Genomic DNA, 20992 nt, shown 5'->3' with positions numbered 1-20992 from the left:
TTCAATTTTTGGACAACTTATTAAACATCTATTTGTTTATTTGTTTAAATCTTGTAAGTCTAATCACAATAAAATTCCTATTAAAAATATTAAAATATTATCATAATTAACATTTAAATATTTAAAATATATTAAATGATATTCTCTATCGAAATGTTCGATTTACATTAGAACATCACTTTTTTACATCTTATCTTATCATCTTATTAAACATCGATTATTATTGAGACCAGATGTCATCGTTCATGGCATCGAAAAAGCCAAATCAGCTGTTTGATTTATCTCGTAAGTCATTACCTTTTAAAGTATCGAGAAATAGCATGTGCGACCTCTGTCGTGTAGACACGCAACTACCGAATTCGATTGGTTTTTGTTTCAGTAATTGAATTTGGCTTTGTGCAGAAGCTAACTCCAGTTTTAAATTATGAATGCGGTCTTACTTAAAGTAACCAAGAAGTGAGGTATCTTCTTCACAAAAGAAAAATAGCTCTCTTACGAACTAAAGAGAATAAAAATGTTGAATGAGAATTAAAACGAATTGCAAGGCGAGTCTGAAATATAAATTACGTAGAATAAAACACAAATTAAGAATATATAACGTAGAGGTTACGTTCAACTCGACAAATAGCGCTCATTATCGCTAACGTCACCACACTCCCCTCCTACATCACGTTAGCCAAGGATAAAATTCGTCTCGACATCTTCGCAACTGCACCAAAGAAAAACAAGACTTGGCAGTAACGAAACTGGTACAGAAACACTACAATACGGCGAGGGTTTTCAAATGGGGGGCCGCGAGATCAAGATATTTCTCGGATTTACGAAACTTACAGCTTCTTTAAGATACCTGTAATATTATTCTCCCATTTACGTCTTTATGTACGCGGTCATGGATTCAGACGGATCTTAGGCGAACAGGTTCTAAGGTTATGGATTAAACTGGCTCGGGATCGTGTCCAATAGCGGGATTTGGTATTAGCGGGGTTGAACCTTCAGGTTGTGCTACCAAAAGACCAGTTACTTAGGTAGTTTAGTCCCTTGGGGTAGTTTACGATGTTTCCTTCAAAGTTCATCAGTCATTAACCCTGTGTAGCTAAACAAGTGTCGTTAAATAAAGAAAAGCCCATTGCGTATCTCCATTTAAGGGTGCAAAGCTTGATGCGCGAACCACAGGTTGGAAGACTTCTAGCTCACCCACCTTATTAGTAAGGCAGGGTTGTATAGCGCGCCTGATTGTCTTTCTTTTAATTAAAAATTATACTTTCAAAAGGAAGAGAGGAGTTTGCTAATTGAGTAAAACCACGCGGCCCACATGGGACAGAGCCTTCATTTCACTTAATCTCGGTAAATTAAGAGTTAGCCACCCTGTCTGCTCACAGTCCACCCCCCACCTCGCTCACTACAAACAGACGAGGGGTGAGGACAGAGCACGAATTAATTCGTAAATCGGAGCTTCAGATTATCAGCGATAATCTTTCTGTGGAGACTTCTGAACTACTAGAAAATAAACTATTTTATTAGCTAATCACTGATTAACTAGCGAATTAAATATCTGATTGAAATAATTTACTGTCGTGTAAAAACGTGATTATCTAATGTAAATCGAACATTTCGATAGAGAACATCATTTAATATATTTTAAATATTTAAATGTTAATTATAGTAATATTTTAATATTTAATAGGAATTTTATTGTGATTAGACTGACAAGATTTAAACAAATATATATTTATCACAATATGACGCAACTTTATCATCTAATAATTTACTAATTAACTGCGTTATTAATTATGTGACGGTCTGATTGACTAATTAAAACATTCACCAGATAATCTGACTCATTTGTCTAAGGAGCAAAGTTAAATTAGCGTGGGATTTGACTAGCTGAGCGTACTATATTTATACATTCACAAAAATAGCTCTATTGCAAGTAAAACACAATTGTGTACAGTCTCTGAGTATTTGGTACAAGACATTACGAGCTTAATGCTATCAATAATTCCACCAAATTATGTAATCTTACATTCTTCGTGTAACCATAAAAATCATAACTTACCGAATAATCCAGATAGAAGCTTCAATGCCCTGGGTTCACTTAAATAAACACTTTGTCTTCAATATAAACACGAAAAGATCAAATTTGTAAACGGAATACGGTAAGACTAAGGCAATTTCCGAATTATTTAAATGAGCTGTCACACGCTGACATTTGACAGTCTCCCTCCGTCACGTAAGCAGCTACCACTCATCACGTGACTAGTAATGCTCGATTGCACCGACTCTGAGGAGTGGGGGGGATACGTCAGCAAAGACGAGATATTCTTTGCATGGTATGTGGTTACGAAGAGTCAGCAAAGAGAAACACTGCGTGGCTTGTCAGTACAGTCCCACTTGAGAATGCAGCCACTGTCCTAAGAAACTCAAATACAATTTTTATCAGCTAGGTTGATTGATGTCCATTTGCTGTCAGGGGATTTTGTGCCTTATGGAATAACATTTAAAGCTGAAAATGATTTTAAGCTTTATGAGATAATATTAACACTGCGTGTTCACTACTTCAGATTCTCCCATCATTCTTTGCGGGTAATTTATTAGTTTTAATATAAATCGCACGCACATTAGTGCTCGTCTATCAGCATGCTTCATTACCAAAAAATACTCAAAATACTCGTATTAAATTCGGAGATGCAGGCCTCCACTCACGATCCTGGTGTGAATTTTTTAAACCATCGTCCCAAAAAAACATGGCACTTAACATAGAAAACTTATTTAGATCTAAAACTATCACGCGAAACATTTACACAAAGAATTATATACCCTTAGCCCTAAGTTTACAATTTTAGTTGTTAATTTGTCAAAGGACGACTATATAAACGACTACCAGCTTAACAACAAACTATGAAATAAAGAATTTGCAAATTGCAGAAACGTGACATTTCAATCGTTCGAAGTAAAACGGATTTTAGTACTAATTTATACCACATAGATGGCAGCATAAGGTGGACACAAACCAAAATAAAGAATTACGTCACTTTCAAAATAAAAATCCACGTCTACGCAAAAATAAATTCATTACCTTCATGTAAAACCGTTAACGAAAAAATATTCAGTCCTGTATTCTGGATTTGCTTCTTAATAGATGTGATGATTTTGCTGTCTTGTCACATTCCATATAATCTTTCAGCATCATAACCTCAACCTAATTGCCAAATGAAGAATACCAACTTACCTTAATTTTTACTTTACCACTGAACACTGGACAATAATGAAGGTGAAGACGTGCAGCACACAGCACCGAACATGAAAACAATAAAATGGTACACCATTCTCTCTGGTTTAAATATTTTCCACTTCTGTAAGCATGGTACAGAATATCTTTTAGCTGATTCATGAAGCGTGTGTTACACTTCGCAGAACACAGACAGCACAGAATGGTGAAGGTTATTGAAAGATTTGGAGCAAATGAAAAAAGGGATGTGGGAAAGGGGTTATGAGAGGAAACAGAAGGGTACAAACAAAAGAAGTGTGTATGAGAGTGGTGAAGAGGAAAAAGACAATGAGAATTCAGAAGGGGAAAAGAGATGGTATCCATTATAAAACTGATCCATTATCAATTTTTTTCTGGTTGTGAAATCCAAATCTGGTAACAGTATATGTTAGTTCAGGGTGAAACTACACATTACAGTGACCAGTCGCATGTACGTCAAACAATTTTGGATTATGGATTGGACCAATAAATAAATCAAAACCTGTGTAATGCTGAAATTCAGCTGCGGGTGCACACGATCACTGTACCGCGAAGCTGTTCCTTGGTTTTTATTTCATACTCTCACAGACTGTCGCTGTCCTCTTGGATGTTGTGCTAATACCGAACCACAATTAAGAGGTACTTACTGCCTTCATCAAGGTAGCCTCTGAAATGTCAGTCATTATCAACCAGAAAACACAGCCCTCTTCATTATTCCTTGGTTGGTTAGTCAGCGTACACATTATTTATCTGTGTGGATTCTAATTTGAAATTTGTGAGAAACTTGGCAGTAGACAATGTGAAGAAAATAATATATTCATTTTGAAACTGTAATAAGTTTTCACATGGGTTACAGGGTTTATTACTATAAGGACTTCAATTCAATCCTGTTCAATCACATAAATAGCTTTTGACCACCTAATACAAATATACGTAAATACTTTGTCATTCATTAACTGTGTACAATATATATAAAATTCTAAAAAAAAAATAGTTCAACTTTGAATACTCCATATTGAATGTATTCGGGTGTGGCCATAAAGTGCAGAACTAGTTGTAAAAATTTTACTGCACACCTCACACTTGTAGGACTTTTCTTCAGCATGAGAGTAAAGATGTGTATGTGTGTGCCTACTAAGTGCAGAACTAGTTGAGAAAATCTTACTGCATTTCAAACACCCATAGGGCTTTTCTCCAGTATGAGTTCGAATATGTGCTTTGAGATATGCCTTTCTGGAAAACCTTCTATTACAAAAGTCACAGACATATGATTCTTCGATAGTGTGAGTAGCTTTGTGGCGCACAAAGCACCCTATTTTCTTAAACTCCTTAGTACACAACTCACATTTATATGATTTTTTACTCATGTGAATAAAATCAGCCCTTCCACTACAATCTACTGGACTTACGTCACCAATGCGAAATTCTCTGGGCAGTGAACCGCCTAAAACAAACTCTTCTTGATGACATGTCAACTGCACTTCACTGTGGAGAAAGAGAATACAATGTACTAACACCAGATATGTCTCCTGCAGTTTTATATTTTATGTAGCTATTACATTCTACAGTGTTTTACTTTCTAGACAAAAAAATTTGTGATTCCTCGTTTTCTTCAAGAAATGACGTCATCAACAATGTCAACAGATATTTGTTTACTCGGCATTGTTGAGGAACACAACAATGCCGAGTAAACAAATAATGCTGCACTACCAAGCCAGTCGCATTATCACTGCTCTATAAGCGGCACGTCGCATTATTAAAAATTGATTGACAGTTGGCCTAAAATATCAGAAAAGTGAAAAAAGAAGTTATCAAGTATTTGAATTACCAACACCAACAAGGTAAAGTGATACTTATTCGATATATTACGATTATGAAAACTATTATGATCGATTTTAAGACGAAGATTTTCAAGGGTGGGGCTGGACGTAGAAAGTTGACTGACCAAGAACAGTTGGCCTCTGAACAGTGACGTAAAGAACTAAAACATCAGACCTATTTAACGACACACGTAGAAAAACTTATTCGATAAGAACAGAGGAGCAAAATAAAACAAGACGCTGAAAGCGCTAGTCATCTCTCTTTGTAAAAAACAGACTTTTGTAACTAAATTAAATCAGTTACGTTTTTAATTTTCCGTATATTTTCATTTAGTTCACTTTGTTTTATTGGAAAGTCGTCATACACTGTAAGAGTCTCTGATTTACATATGAAAATACTGCTAACTGGATCAGTAACGAAGTTCATGGCGTAAAGTCTTCCTTTAGAAACTGATACATACTAAGATGCTCAAGTAATTCTTTTCTTTTAAGAAACCTCAATATTCATTACTGTACTCATAACAGCCTGCCATTATACCTACCATAAAGTTGATGGTACGATCTATATGGCGGTGTTCTGCTCGGCGACGTAAAAGTTAATTTCTAGCGATGCGCCATACACTGATAACAGTGATTGGATCACTGCTACTCGAAAGTCATTGCCACTTAACTCCATTACTGAAGAGCGGTTATTGGAGTCACTGCATATAACTGGCTAATAGCTACAGTAAGTACTTAAGTTGCGAACGAAACCTTTTTTTGTTTTAGTTTTTACTGACAGAACACAGTACCGGCCCCGTCTAACAAACTCCGTTAAAATATAGAACATAACCTCAAAACGGTCTTTCTTGACTGGGAAAAAAATTACCGGTAATCATGTACTCGCTGGAGTTACATGAAACACTGAACTGATAACTGCCGGAGTTATTGTTGTTCCACTGGCTAATAGCTGCAGTGAAGTCGTCGATAATCAGGTACTCATTGGAGTTATTTGAATCACTGGAACTGTAACTGCCTTGTAATGGTTACTGGAGTCATTGTTTAGATTTCGTTGGCCAATAGCTCTCAACCAATTATTTCCTGGAGAACCACAACTGACAACAGTGGAATAGAAGGCACGCTCGTCTCCAATCATTTCCTTTCTCTCTCTCCTCACTTCAGTACATTTTAAATTTCCGAAAATATTGATACTGATTTGTCTGTTTCTTCTTTGCTAGGCTTTTAGCACATAGTTTACCTACCAGATTCTTCATTTGTCAGTACACTTACAAACCTGCTGCTTTCACACTGTTGATAATATTCATTTTGACAAACTGCATTCCATAATTTTTTTATGCTGAATTTATTTCAGTTCTGATTACAGCTTCAGTGCAAGTCTGTGATTCAGCGAGCATGGCTCAGTCATCAAAACGGCAGAAACACAGCAAGTTATGGAATTTCTTTACTACTATTGAAGGTCACTCTGTCGCAATATGTAACGTGTGCAAACGAAAACTATCTTATAAGTCGACAACTTCAAATTTAAAGAAACACTTAACTTCTAACCATCCAACTGTGGTGTTACTATCTTCGATATCATCAGCTCAATCGTCCACTTCACAACCCACAACTTCAGTTCAACTGCCAGCTTCTCACGCATCACCGAAAGATTCAAGATCAACTGATATTGAATTTTCTTCACTTATCAACAAAAAATTAACTGTAAGTTTAAACAAAGCACCAGTGACAAACATAAAATTATTTACACAAGACGTGCCACCTTTTATTGTTGTAAAAGACATTCGTCATATCCCATGAACGAATTATGAAGATAACACGTGGTCTGCTTCCTTTGGTTGATACAGATGGCCCAAATTTTTTTAAAAAAATCAGTAAAAATTCAATTTTTTTAAAACATCACAATAACATCACATTCAAAGATGATGAAGCTAATAATTCCAAAACCTTTTTTATCATCCAGTTTTCGCAATGTCGCATGAAACTCACTTAGGCTCAAAAATTAAACACTAATAAGCTCTTCTTATTGGCTTAGGGTTAAATGTTAATACTGAAGTGTTGGCCTTCTTGGTTGTAATACGATGTGTACTTGTAGGTAAGCCCAGAAGATGGAGGCAGTATGTTTCTCCAAAACGTTGGGTTTCACACCGCATTATAACCCAGAATACCAACACTGACATCTTCACTGCTGTGATAAATAATAAAAATGTGTTTTCAGAAGTATGAATATTTTTTGCACAAAATAGAGGAGTAGAATATTAGGAAATATAAGGTTATGTACCTTGAATTAATTAAACTTAAATTGTCACTGCAGTCAAAAATGTTTGCAAAGCATTTACATTGTATTTTCTTTCAGGACCCTGAGACAGTAACCTCATTCGACCAAGTATTTATACAAGAAAATGAGGAAATTACCTTAGATGGCACTAAGAATGAAGAAAACAAACTGGATCTGGAAGTTCTAGAAGGCGCGCAGCTATGTCTGCCAAGATCTGCTTCTGTTGATGACCACATTGAAAAGTTTGGACAGTTTATTATTTCAGAAATGAAACAAATTAAAAGCCCTAAAAATATTTTAGAAGCAAAAAGATCCATTCAGAATATTATTTTTGATATACAAACAAGGGAACTTTATTCAGGTAATTACAAATGAATATCATCACAATTAAATATGATTTTTGAATGTCATCATAACCTGTAATTTTTATTTCATCAGCATCTTCAACTTCCTGAAATTACATAATGGTAGAAATTTTTGCTACACTTTTATTTATTATATATGAAAAATTCTAAATTCCTTCTTAAACAAAGTAAAAACATACAAAAACATTAAAAAAAATTATTCATAACATGAAATTAGTAATCCGTATCAGAATTTTTTTATAATCAAAAATCTGTAGTGTGACACGCACAAAAGAAAATGATCACATGACTACATTAAGGTGAATTATGTGGTGGATAACAGTTATTAATTGGACTGAACCAGCTCAGCATACATAAAGATGATATTCCTATTCTGAAAACTATAGCTTTTAACAAGAGAATACTTTTGATGATTAACTCCCAAGAGAGGATATGTTTAAAATCTCAGCATTAATTATGCAATATTTCAAATGATATTTATAGACAAATGAAAGTTTTTTTATATAAAATAACCAAGTTAAATTCAGTGAACCTAACCTAACCTTTTCACTGCTAAATTTGTGGGTTCTGTAGTGGCTCTTCCAGTGCTGATTTATTTTATACAAATATTTCAATGCTAACTAACCAAGAAATCACTTAACATTGCCACAGAGTGACATAAAGATCAATTTCTTCAATCGAGACTAAGCCTTCTTGACTGCAGCATGACAGAACTATTCAGCAGCAGTGGAATTGAAACCTTGCTGTTTCTGTTTCATATTTATGACTTAATTGTACTACCAGTAATGATACCCTCGGAAATAAATGTTGAAATTACTTGCATTGAGAAGTGTAAATATGGTCACACAAATTCAACGTTGTTGATTTTCATTGTTTTACTATGTAATTAAAATTACTATTTCAAATGTAATGCATAAGAACATCGGATCAACAGCTAAGTGCAGAGTTCAACTCCTGTGAAACCAACATCTAATGTAGCGTTGCGTGATATGCTTTTGTAAAATATTCCACTTCATAATTTGTTTTCTAAACCATATTTAGACCAATTTTAAACCATTTTTATTAAATGAATTAATTTCCCTGTTGCCACTGATGATGACCTCTTGAGGTTGAAACACGTATGGCACTAGTGCCTTTTTATTATAGTGTTAATAGTTTGTTTGCTTATTTTACAGTCCACAGTTTGTTTACGTCAGTGACATAACCCAGTATATTGCTTTTGACTAACTGGACTCCTACTTATTTCATGACACCATACCAACTGCTGATCATGATACCAAATGCAATACTGACTCCCTATAATAGTTACGATACAACATTGCTCGAAAGGCTGTGGCCTATTTTAAGACCAGCATTCATCTGTAGGGAATGATGAATACTATGAAGAACTTCAGTCAAGATACCATTGTTGATCTTCTGGGCTTTAATGTCATGTGGACTTGTAGGTATCCACCTACTCTTGACACCTTCACTACTTTGAGACCTCAAACAATTGAGTCGAGTCAGTCAGTTCATAAAAGGAAAACAAATCAGGTGCCTCCAGAATGTAAATCAGTTGTTACCACTGTGCCAAATCAATTAGTATTAAGTCCTTTCAGCAGATATAAGTTCAGGTAAGGATCAATGTCTCCATTTGTTCTAGTATTTGGCTCAAAAAAAGAGATAAATATTTGATACTCTGGCTATGATGCAGTGGACAAACCTCCTTCAATCATTCAATTATTCAATATCTGATCCTAATTCCCACCATAAAAGATAACATTATAACACAAATAAAGACAAGTTGACCCCTTGAATTAATCACAAAATAGAAGAAATTCCATTACAACTGCAACAAAATAACTCTATCTGAAATTCCTGTCATGCGGCAAATAGATAAAGTCATTTCACATAACCTTGTAATAATAGGGCATGAATTTAGTGTGAGTGAAGAATCAGTTCAAGCAAATAATGTCTACTTACATTTCACTTCTTTATATTATGTTGGTATCACAGTAATTAGTTCTAACCTCACAATTTTATAATCTATTTCATATTGCAAATAAAAACTCTCTTATAAATCGAACACACTACACCATTACGACCAAAATGTTTTCTTAATATGTCCCGTCTTCAAAACACTTTATCACGTGTATTACATTTATCTGTATGGCCAAAAAAAAGGAGGATTTCAACGCAAATTTTGGAGAGAAAATGTTTGGTGAGCGTCATTGTGGCTCATACACTTCACACACAGACGGTCTTATTCCAAATGTGCACGTGAATAGTACGACTCCAAGCCCTACTAAAATCCTTCCTGTACATTTAATATTTGTAAAACTTCCCAGCAAGAACAAGAAAACTTACCTTTAATTTCGAGCCATCAGAGGAACATTTGCTGCAAACATCACAGATACACGACACGTGTGAATACGATAAATATATTTCACAGGATCTTTCGTAAAACCTTGTTACTGTACAAATTACATGTGAACAGTTTGTCTCCTGCATGAATGTCATAATGCATTTTGAGGTTACTCAATGATGCTTGTGTAAGAGCAGGTTTAACACAGAAACTATTGTTACACACATTACATATGTATATTTTCCATCCTGTATGACTTCCATTTATAAATTTTATTACAAATTTCAAAGATAAAAGGTTTATTATCGCTGTGAATGTGAGTTACAGTACTGTCATGACGGGAAATCTTGTTTTGAACTTCCTGCTACTTTCAGAACTTATCAACTGAGAAAAACATAGCAGGTTAATGTTTAAATCATTCACAAGGAAAATGGGGAATAATTGGCTTGAAATTGCTCGCAGCCAAGTATTTAAGACCGCTTCAAACTTCGAATTACATTACAGTGGGCCATAATATAAATCCTGAATGACTTATAAAGACGACATACAGCACTGAAGAAAAAAAATGGATACTTCTATAATACTTACCACAAATGCAAGCCGACAGTGGTTAAAGAGTTAACCACTGCAACATAAAATTCAGTATATTTATCAGCATTATAGATCTGGCACTAACCACGGCCAAAAAAATAGTGGATTTTACAACTTAATCAAGAAAGGTGTTAAGGCATACCTAATCATAAACCTGCTCAACTGAAGGAAAACTGAATATTTTAGAATAGTAACATAATACTATTCATTCATTCCATTGCAGAAATTGAACGTAATTATCCATCAACCCTGCTGATGTTCTTTAGGGCTGTGATGCTGGGCAGTGCTCAATGGTAGACGCCAATGTTTCATAGAAAGATACTGTCTCCATCTCAGAGGCTGAAGTTAATCCATTAACCTTTATTGGTCATGTATCATGTAGTCCAGCTGAATGTTAATCCCTACTTTGAAGTCCTTAAAGAATTTTGTACTTGTACTTGCTCTAGACAATTCACATTCTAGAGAGACAGCTCAAAATAAACAGCAAATCAGCTTGCTTAAACAGACAACGGCAGAACAACTACATATTAATTTCACCGCAGTAGACAGGTCATAAAACAGGAGCCAAATTAAGTGACTGAGTTAAAGAGAAACTTACTTGCCCATAATTACTTCATTTTTCTCTGCAGCTAATTCATCTTCCGTTTCCTGTTTGACGATATCAGAATTCCATGTGTCATCCTGTAACACAGCAAAAGGAATACACAAACCCATGTGTGTGTGTTATAAATAATATCAAAATACATCTCAGAGGTGAATTCCTGTTCTGTTAATTATTTTTCACGCATTTAGTGGAACAGAGCCGAAACCCCTATCAGTGAAATTACAAAATTTAAAATGCAATATATCAAGATTACTGTAATTTATAATGACAATTCCATTTGTTGCTAACTTACGTGATTTTCGCACAGCCACAAAGATGCAACTTTATATAAGTTCCAAACAAAGTAAAGAAAAACAGAACTTGTACTGTAATGATGAGCAAGTGAAAGAAGTAATCTTATACTTTCATCTTTTTCCTGGCAACATTCCCTACATTTATGTGAAAGCTTACGAATTAAATATAGAATATAATTAATTAAATACAATATGATATGCAATTAATAAAAAAAACTTCAACAATCTCACCATATTTGTGTTATCTGTTAGAGGGACTGCTTCAGGGTCAAGGAGCAATTCATGTTTCATAACAAAGGAAATTTCTTCAGAAGGTAAGACCATGGGGCAGCCCTCACTGTCTGAATGTAATTCCTCTTTGACTGAATCCATACTGAACTGTAAAACAATTCCATAAAAGAGAGTAACTATAAAAAGTGAAAAGATGTCACTTCAAGAATTTTTATCAAATTATTTGTCTGTCTGTGAAGCCTTTACATAAAAGAAAAATAAAGCTTTCAAACACAACACCTTTCACTATCATTTTAAATATAAATTGTCATCTAGTTCTGTGAAAGGGACATGGCCATTTTAATCCTGTCTAGAAATTCTTTACTGTATCAAACACAAATCAATACAATTTACCAAACTTCAACTAGTAAATAAATTTTGGTACTACAGTTATTAAACTTAAAATGTACCTTACTAACCTGTTGTATCTGTAACTTTTAAAAATCTACAAAAATAACTTGCTCACGAACACTGAGACCGAAATCTTCCTGGTTAGGTTAAGTTTTGAGGTTACAATGCCGACTACGTTTTCGGTACCAAACAAACCCACATATTATGGCTGTTTCTGAAACCATTAACGTGATCCTTTCTCATTTGATTGATTCGGTAAATTATTATTCCCTTGAGAAAGCGTTAGGGAAAGGGAGGAACCAGAAACTTTACTTTTACAAGTATGATTCTGTATTGTTAGATCACGAAAACTTCACTTGGAGATACAAAACAGTCGACATTTTCACCAGCCAAACACTGCTACCACTACAGATGTTGATAACAAATAAAAAGTACTCTAGCTTCGCAGTACACTGCCATGAAATCACAGACTACAAGCCACTACACACAACTAAAGCGTCGCATACGATGATGAGTGCACTTGTTTTTAACATGTGATAAAAAATAATGTCGAAGTTCTGTTTTCCAAACTCTAATCATACTGAAAATAAAATAATTAACATCAGTTATTGCTTAATATAGTAAATGGAATATAGCAACCCATTTTTAGTCTATTTTCTGTCGTCTTCGTATTTCCGAAAATTCAACACGGTCACGGCATGTTGGACACAAAATCGTTATAAGAATTCCTTTTCAGTAAATTCTTGGCATACGAAGACACGTAAATGACGTTACAACACCAAAAACCCACCAGTGGTCATGAAGTACAGTATATTACCTCCAGTAGCCTACCTTACCCTACTTGCTACTATATAACACTTCCTATTGCTGTGCTTCTGTATTCAAGACTTTAACCTACATTATATACACAGTGGCCACTCACTTACCTTAATCTCATTTTACCACCTGTGCAGTCTAACCACTTTTTATGCATGGGTATTAGTTATGTCAATTAAAATAAAAATTCAGCCATTCTTCTTTCATCTTCCTTTGATGAATGCACTATATATACATCTTACATTTCTACTTACTTTTTTCCTTGTTATAATAGTAATCCTCATCAAATTTGAAAATTATTGTGTAATGAATCTGTAATTAATAAAATATTATGCTTTGAAAATGACACATAATTTTTCACTTTCCACTGTTTTTATATTACTTTTCTATTTTGTTGTTTCTCCAATTGAAGAACGTAACTCCAAATCAACATCATTTTGATCAACCAGTCTACCACCGAGACCACTTTGTCAGTAAAATACAAATGCACTCAATATGGGGAAAAATATCTGTGTACATTAAATAATTAAAACCAACCCCATTAAGCAGAGTTCAACTTGAAAAGCTAATATGGGCTAAGCAAGTCAAGAAATTCCCCATTTTTCATGGCACCCAAGATTCATTCCCACATTCACAAAACCCCACAACTGTTCCTTATGAACTAAATTAATCTAGCCCACATCCCCAAGTCCGTTTCACTATTTTTAGTGTGTACATATCCACGTACACCACCACCCATGGCAAGATATAAGAAATTTAACAAACTTATGGAATTTTCAGTGACAATTTATGGTTATAACCTAATGGAATTGAATGTTCACAAATATAATGTAAAGTCACTTTTTTCTTGGCATCTAGAGGAAGAATTGCACATGTATTTCAGCAAATACAGAGAAATGTACGTGGCAAAATAGTTGTTCCCCCTCGACGTTTCTCGGGCGCTTTAAAATTAAAACAAAAACAAGAATACCTGTAAACAAGGAATGTTTGTTGAGCATCAATTATGTACAAAAAATACACGTAGATAAATTATTGGCAGGAGAATCAGAGAGTGCACCATCAAAGACTGTTCGTACACATCAACAACTGCTTTGTGGCCTGACGAGACACAATCAGTTTGTTTGTCATGCTGTAATTCAACATAGTAGTTTTAATGCACTGTACAGTTCACATCAACTCATTCCTTGAATATAACATTGCACATTTCATTGTTCTTCCTGTTGAGGGCATACGTCTTGCCAGGGACTTTCGAAACTCTGTACTTTGCCTTTCGTAATCGGTGTTTACTGCCAGGGATCCGCTCCACCTTGTAGATGTTGTGTCTGCAACATTAATACATGATCTTTTTTATTAGACCGACTCCATGATACAAATTGTCGAACAAGTGATACGTATTCAGCTGATTAAGAAATTAAACTGTGTCAGCCATTAAATATCAATTCAGTACTCACTTAACCACTGAATCTGGAGATCGTAATTGAAGGCAGAGCGCAACGTTGCTGTAAAAATCAATATCTGACACCAGGTTCAGTCTGGCCTCTGTTGCTATGTTGAACTCCACTTGACTCCTCACAAATGACGAGTCAACCCTCATTATCCCTGTTATCGTGATTCCAGCGCTGCAAAAAACAAGTATTACACACTACTTTATAACACCAATTCTTCCGTTGGAATATACGGGTCAATTCCTATTTCAACATGATGATCTGTCCAAGCATCTGTACAAAGTACGGATATTTTACGTTACGTTTCCCTCGCACATTAGATATTTAAATCTGATCATAGGCTCACAGGAAATGTCAACAGAATGTCAATATTAGAATCTATACAAACAATCAAAAAAGTTGGTATTACTCCACCTTTGTACAGAATGAATTTTCATCTTACGATTTCCAAGTTCTTTAATTCAAGACGTCAGTAACATTGTCTTTGTATTCTTGTCGCGCAAAGGTGACAGAAAGATTTAACCTTTATTAAAAGCAACATGGGATTTACATTCCCATGCTATGGGGCTGCTGGCTGGACTTTAACTCTGAGGTTAAGGGTTTAGTGGTACGCAAGTGTGACATACAGTCAGCTGGACAGCGACACTCGGGTGACAGATTGACAGCACAGTTGATACAAAATGATGTTAGCGTTTTACATATATCATACAGAGGGAGTACAGCATTGTAATCATGAAAAGACAAAATTTTCAGATTTTAAAAGATATCAATTGTGACCTCAGTTATGACAATGTGTGATCTTGTAGATGGTTTTCAATGTCTCAGAGGAATGTATCACCTACAAATTCAGGGTTCTTCACAAATTTTTAATGTCAGGAAGCATGTTTGCTGGAGTCTCTGAAATTCAATTTCCATCTTCCTTTTTACGATTCAAGGTTGTTAGCCTTGCGACCCACTTAATGGTACCTGCACCTTGTCGTGGTGGTGGGGCTTGAGTACCTCAGTGACCCCAAGAGCTACTGGTAGGGGCTCCCTATCCAGATTGGTCGAGGGGGAGAGGTCAGACTAAGACAGGTACCCTGGTACTCCAGGTTGGGGGTTGGTCGCAAGGCTAACAACCTTGCACCGTAAAAAGGAAGATGTTTTCCGAAACCTAGATCAAAGCCTCGGACAATCGGACCTAACAGAGGACCGAATGGAAGAGGAGAATTGAGGAGGTCATGGACCGAATACGGACCGGAGAGCCATAGAAGAAGAAGAAGAATATTTCAGCAGATTATCAACATACTTTGTATGAGGAAGTGTCTTGAGCTACTGCAATGAACTAAACATACTTTTTCTCAACAAGTGAATGTGCATTTCTGTTCCATAAGCTGAGCTGAATCTGTCCTGACAGATCAAACGACACAACCCCCATCAGGTTTAATTCAGCGATGAATCCAGATTGAAGGGGCAGGTATTGCAGATGGTCTTGCAGCAGTGCCAGTGTCTGAAATAAAAGCATCTAATTAATATAAACATTACATTATAATGTTACGGAAGAGTGTGGTGTGGCTCTTCCCGTGTTGAGGCCCGTATGTGCCGTCGTTCATCGCTACCTGCAGAATTACCGAAGCTGACATTTTAATTATTTCCTCGAGGGATTCCAAAATATCTTTATATATAAGATTCTAAAATAACTTCAAGATTGCTCAAGCTTAAAGAAACTACAGTACGGACAACCTGAAAACAGACGGCAAATACAAATACATATTTTTTTTATGCACACTAGCGAAAATGTGAACTAGCACAGTTACATCTGATCCTGAAATGTGGCAGAAGTTCTTTCACACATTTACAAAAGTACTGTAATCGGGAAGTAAATCTATCTCTATAATAAGCATGTGATGGAAGGTTGGTTTGTGATCGTTTTCCGTTAAGGGATTCTGGGCCTTATGACGTAATATTTAAGAATGTGCGTTTGCTACTTCTGATTTTCCGGTCGCTCTTGACGGGCAGTTTTCTAGTGAGACAACAACCAAGAACTAAACACATAAGAAAGTGTATGGATTATGCCAATCGTTGGCCAATCTGAGAGGCAGTGGTTCAACAGTCAGTCACACAAACCTTACGACTGAAAATCCCTGAAAATATTACCATGGCATTGGTTACAATTTATGCACACACACATATACATGGTCATAAACATTCTCCTAATATCATTATTTTTAAGTATGTAAATTTGAGGTATCTCACAAGACTTTCCACCTGATAACCAGTATCCAGTCTCTGCACCGATCCTTCGCTCACCTGAAAGGCCGGTGTTTTCTCCGATCCAGTTCCTGACCAGACATGCCCCATGAGTTCGCCCTGTCCGCTGAAGAACACAAATGGCCGCACTTGAATTCCCAGCGCTGTTATCTCCATGCCCGCAGTGGCAGGCTCCTCTGCTTCTTCTGAATCGGATGGTTCCTCATCAGATGATATGAATGAACTCAGACCTCCAGCAAACAGCCCCAGCTGCAGGCAACACTCGTTAATTTGCTGACTAACTAAATGCAAAAATTATTTTAAAAAATAGCCAACAATAACATAAGTACTCCTTGAACAGTTGTCAGTTTCTAATCTGATCAAGAGATTTTTGTATTGTATTGGCTTTTGGGTTTGACTCGCTTGCCGATGACGGCGCTTGCCACGTTACATAAATTGACAGATACAATCCGGCCCAAGCAAAGAAGAAATCCAACACGATGCATATCACACAACGGCTTCCTTGTTCTTATAGAACCTGGCATTTATGGTCATCCCAAAGCCCACCCTGAGTCAGTTCAACCCATGGAAAATATTCAAACTTGTTTCCTTAAGATGAATTTTAATGCATCCTCTAATTTATTTAATTAATCTAACTTTCCTAAGTGGTGCGTTCTTATGTTTTCCATCTTTCCTTCTCCGTTTCACATGTTAATTTATAAATGCGACTTACTGTGAAGATTTCCTGCGATGACCCCTGTTTGTCCAAGACCACATCAACGCGACCCCTCTTGAGAAGCCCACCAGCTATTTCCTGAACTGTCACCAAGCTGCCATTCCCACTTGGACTGGAGAGGAATGACCGCGTGAAAGCAGTGGACAGCCCTCGTTGAACCATCCCATTGTAATTGTTCAGTTTTTTGTGTTCTTCCCGTATTATCGACATCACTTGGGCTCCAAAATTTGGATCCTTGTCACTCATCTGATGAACCCTCTGCAGTACATATTGTCGCACCTGAGAAGCAATGTTACCAATTTCAGCATCCCAATAAACTCTTTTATTCAGAAATTAAAAACACTTAGGAAAACAAACATAATTTAGTTATTTACGGTAAAACAAAAATCTAGCAACTGCGGCATAACTTCGTTTCGTTGGCCTGTCTTTACGAACGTGGCCAGCGGGTATAGGAGACGGACATCAAGTTATCCCGGTAGAAAAATGTCGAAGTTACACGTCATTCTGCCAACTATAAATCCCTACCCTCGACCTGTTTAGCAACGAAAGATCATACCTGGAAGCACTTCACTTACCTCATGAACTGGATCTACTCTCGAAGCCAGAGATAACAGTAGTTCTCGAAGAACCTCGCGGCTTGGATTAGATTCCAGTAAAATGTCTGCAGCCAGAGTTCTGGCACTAGAGTCAAATCTCTTTCCTATCTGGTAATATATCCGCGCAGCTGCTTTCTCCACCTCATCGTCCCAGCTACTAGGTGGCATTGATCGCAAGGCCTTCATCGCCGTAACACTCGTCTTCTTCGTTCCGTACAGGGCGTGCCGCAGCAATACAGGCACCGTCTCTTTCAGCCCCAGGTTTCTTAAGGCACGTAAGTACTTCTGCTTGCACTCTTCGTTAGCACATCCAGAAAGCCCATCCACCAACGACACCTTTACTTCTCCAATTATCTGCACAAAAATAAAGTCTAGACCCTATAAATTCTTTGTATTGGTACCTGAACGGGGATACAAGAATTATATTCAAGTTTTTGTTGTGAAATTTTTGGAAAGCAACCATTTGGGGAAATAAAGAGATTCGATAATATTTAGGTTATCACACTTTGAGAATGGGATCTGAATGAAATTATTTCAGGGAACATGTCCGACAGAATACCTGGCCACAGGTTCTGCTCCCACAGAGTTAGTTAATTAATTATTCATAATTAATGCAAAACAACTGTTTTAAAACTGTAATGCAACCATATTAATTGGGAACAATGATGACCCTCACCTTCAGTTGGCTATTTCCTGGAAGCTTCATGAATCGGTTAGTTAGAGCTGCAACAGTCAACAACAGAGTTTCCGACAACTTCTCTGGGAAATCCTTGTATGTTAGTTTCAGGACATCTGTGGACACAGCACACACACAGTCAGAGTACGTGAAAAACGCAATGCAAATTTACGTACTGTTTGTAAAAACTATAGGTACCAAAATGGTAAGAATCTCTGTACTTCCAAGAGACAAAGACGACCTTACTATTTGTGAGCGAAATCACATGGCAATAATCCCACGCTGTTCTAAAGCTCATACATGAGAATTACACAGTTAAAATTTTCCAAGTTGAAACGCAGTCTGAAGTCTGTCATGGTGTGTTCCCCATTTAAGTAGTCAAACGCAAGTACTCTGCATGGATCGTGAGAAGTCCGTTGGGAAGAAGACGCAAGGAGAGGTGATGGACTTATTCTGACTAACCCTGTTCCAAACACATCGCACCCCAGCAATTTAAGTGTAACATGAGGATAGACAGGACGATGACCTCGAAATGCAACTGAAGCTAACAGTAGACTTGGAAACAGATGCGGCACGTTTCTGGAAGAGACGCCAAGCGTCACAACAAGCAGAAGTTTCGGAATATTAGAGATACGTGTCAGTGTTACTACAAAAACTCGATGAAACAGACTCCGAGCATAGCGACTGACACTATCTGGGTGCCAGGCGCGGAGAGGTCGATACCAGTTAATATACGCAACCAAACCCAAAATGTACCAAGCTAATAAAATATAACCTAACCTAATCCAACCTAACCAAACATTTCTATCCCGACATAATGTCAATTAACCAAACACTACACAACCCAAGTGGTTAACCTAGGTTAGGTTAGGATACGTTATCAGGAAACAAGGGTAAGGGGGTGAAGAATGTTGAGCAGAGGACAGAAGGAAAGAGAAGTGTAGAGATTAGCAGAAATAAGTTTGAAAAGTGCAGAAGCGGAAGGGTGAGTTAGAAGAAAACAATATGAACTAGTAAACGTAGTAGTTCATGCTCGTCTGTCTCGCAGCAGACTTCTTGTGGTACGATACTGGTGTGGTACCTCAAAATATGTTTCAAATTACTTATAAATCAAATTTATTTATGCAGCCATGGCATTTTGTACTAACAAAGGTTATGCAGCAAAAAAGAAGTTGAAATGGATGAAAACCATCTCCAAGCTTCGTTAGCGTATGATTCGTACATATACTGGCAAACCATCTATTCTATCTCATCTGTAACGTCATCATAAATGGCACAGAAACAGTCACCTTTGATAACCTGAAGTTCTGGGTGTGAGCCCATCGAGAGAGCCCAGAAGTACCGTTCATTAACATCTAGGTCTGACTCGGAGTCTAGACGGAGGAATTTCCTCGCAGCCTCATGTGCCGCCACCGTCTGTGTTGCCCCGACCAAATCACACAGCTGCAACCTAAAAAAAACCAAACTCGTTCTAATTTCCTTACTGCGGTGTCTTAGGTCAAGACCCTGTCGTAATTAAACAGCAAGTTCTGGAAAGAAATCTTAATGCAAATATTTTCTTTTTATATTCAATCTCACTGAATAGTACGTACAAAATGTCCTTGTTCTTTGAGCTCTTCAGCACTTTGTAAATATCTTCCATTCTCGATCCTCTTGCAACATTCAACAGTTTGATGAATATGGCAGCTGAGCGAGACGTTCCGAGATTTTCGTCTTTCAGGTGGTCGCGATTTTCCTTCACTAGTTTATACAGCTAGAAGGTAAAGAAATTATTTAACAAAGGATGACTTCTGCCCTAAATGTTAAATATTCAACTTCACATTTAATAATTAATTCATTTATCTCACCCCAAGGTACTTTCTCTCTCACGCGTTACTGATAACTGACGGAGTAATGCGGGGTTACCCCATGAAACCTAGAGCACCTATACAATGTTATTCTTACACTTAACTAGTTTTAATATTTACAATCCTGCCCTACATCAAATGAAACAGGACTTCAGATCAAAAAATCAAATTAAAAAGAGTATTTTTTTATTTCAATGCTTGGGAAAAAAAAGATAGACCCACGAAACTAATAATAGGTACAATTTTATTTAAGGACTTTGAAAAAGTTTTGATGAATTCTTTTCTAGTCTGCCTTGAATGGACCAATGCACAAAACATAAAAGAGGATAATTTTCAAAACTATTTCTTCTATCCTAACTCAAGTGTTCATAATTTTTATATTCACGCAATCACATTTATTGTTTGTTTCTGAACAACGTTCAGCTTTCAAATAAAGCGTTTTAACTCTCGGATGTAGGGAAACTTAGTCCCACACTGCAGAGGGAAT

The 20992-nt window shown here is 36.5% G+C and overlaps 2 protein-coding genes and 1 long non-coding RNA gene across 13 annotated transcripts in view; 1 reads left to right on the top strand and 2 right to left on the bottom strand.

Moving 5' to 3' along the window:
• Nucleotides 1-4047: 4047 nt before the first annotated feature.
• Nucleotides 4048-13793, bottom strand: LOC110827791 (uncharacterized). Of its 6 annotated transcripts, none has more exons than XM_087359049.1 (6): nt 12229-12966; nt 11771-11917; nt 11241-11323; nt 10054-10084; nt 7480-7562; nt 4598-4732 (listed from the first exon to the last, which is right to left on the bottom strand). In XM_087359049.1, exons 2-5 carry the CDS (start codon nt 11909-11911, stop codon nt 7491-7493), a joined length of 327 nt encoding a protein of 108 aa, XP_087215175.1. In that variant the 5' UTR covers nt 11912-11917; nt 12229-12966; the 3' UTR covers nt 4598-4732; nt 7480-7490. The 6 variants fall into 6 exon arrangements, with proteins under 6 accessions (XP_021915488.1, XP_021915486.1, XP_087215175.1 ...); XM_087359051.1 differs by lacking the exon at nt 4598-4732 and adding an exon at nt 6391-7252 and having other exon boundaries at nt 12229-12967; XM_087359050.1 differs by lacking the exon at nt 4598-4732 and having other exon boundaries at nt 7385-7562.
• LOC110827793 (uncharacterized) lies at nt 4960-9787 on the top strand. 2 transcript variants are annotated; one of them, XR_015537959.1, is made up of 3 exons: nt 4960-5088; nt 6419-6768; nt 7421-9787. It is a non-coding gene; the product is annotated as an uncharacterized LOC110827793 (long non-coding RNA). The 2 variants fall into 2 exon arrangements; XR_002542470.2 differs by lacking the exon at nt 4960-5088 and adding an exon at nt 5475-5794.
• A 150-nt stretch (nt 13794-13943) lies between the features above and the next one.
• Nucleotides 13944-20992, bottom strand: part of Mtp (microsomal triacylglycerol transfer protein) — a 34092-nt gene continuing 27043 nt past the window's right edge. For all 5 annotated transcript variants that reach the window (XM_022059790.2, XM_022059788.2, XM_022059789.2 and 2 more), the window contains 9 exons: nt 20251-20411; nt 19948-20108; nt 18659-18774; nt 17962-18336; nt 17384-17665; nt 16711-16920; nt 15756-15910; nt 14428-14595; nt 13944-14298 (listed from right to left, as the gene is read on the bottom strand). In XM_022059790.2, the coding sequence (XP_021915482.2) occupies nt 14154-14298; nt 14428-14595; nt 15756-15910; nt 16711-16920; nt 17384-17665; nt 17962-18336; nt 18659-18774; nt 19948-20108; nt 20251-20411 (1773 nt within the window). In that variant the 3' untranslated portion in view covers nt 13944-14153. The remainder of the gene's footprint in view (nt 14299-14427; nt 14596-15755; nt 15911-16710; nt 16921-17383; nt 17666-17961; nt 18337-18658; nt 18775-19947; nt 20109-20250; nt 20412-20992) is intronic.

The sequence above is a fragment of the Zootermopsis nevadensis genome, unplaced genomic scaffold (genome assembly GCF_977971745.1).
Source record: "Zootermopsis nevadensis isolate Lab colony 2312 unplaced genomic scaffold, Znev_1.0 Znev_ptg000030l, whole genome shotgun sequence".
Taxonomy (NCBI): Eukaryota; Metazoa; Arthropoda; class Insecta; order Blattodea; family Termopsidae; genus Zootermopsis; species Zootermopsis nevadensis.
This window is presented reverse-complemented; position numbering and strand designations above follow the sequence as displayed.

What these genes read in the sequence shown, in the direction of transcription:
- LOC110827791 (XM_022059796.2), bottom strand. Translation starts at nt 11,911, where the DNA reads ATGGATTCAGTCAAAGAGGAATTACATTCAGACAGTGAGGGCTGCCCC. An exon ending in TAACAGATAACACAAATATG is followed by an intron (nt 11,324 to 11,770) that starts GTGAGATTGTTG and finishes GCTGTGTTACAG; the next exon opens with GATGACACATGGAATTCTGA. An exon ending in AATGAAGTAATTATGGGCAA is followed by an intron (nt 4,733 to 11,240) that starts GTAAGTTTCTCT and finishes CTTTCTCCACAG; the next exon opens with TGAAGTGCAGTTGACATGTC.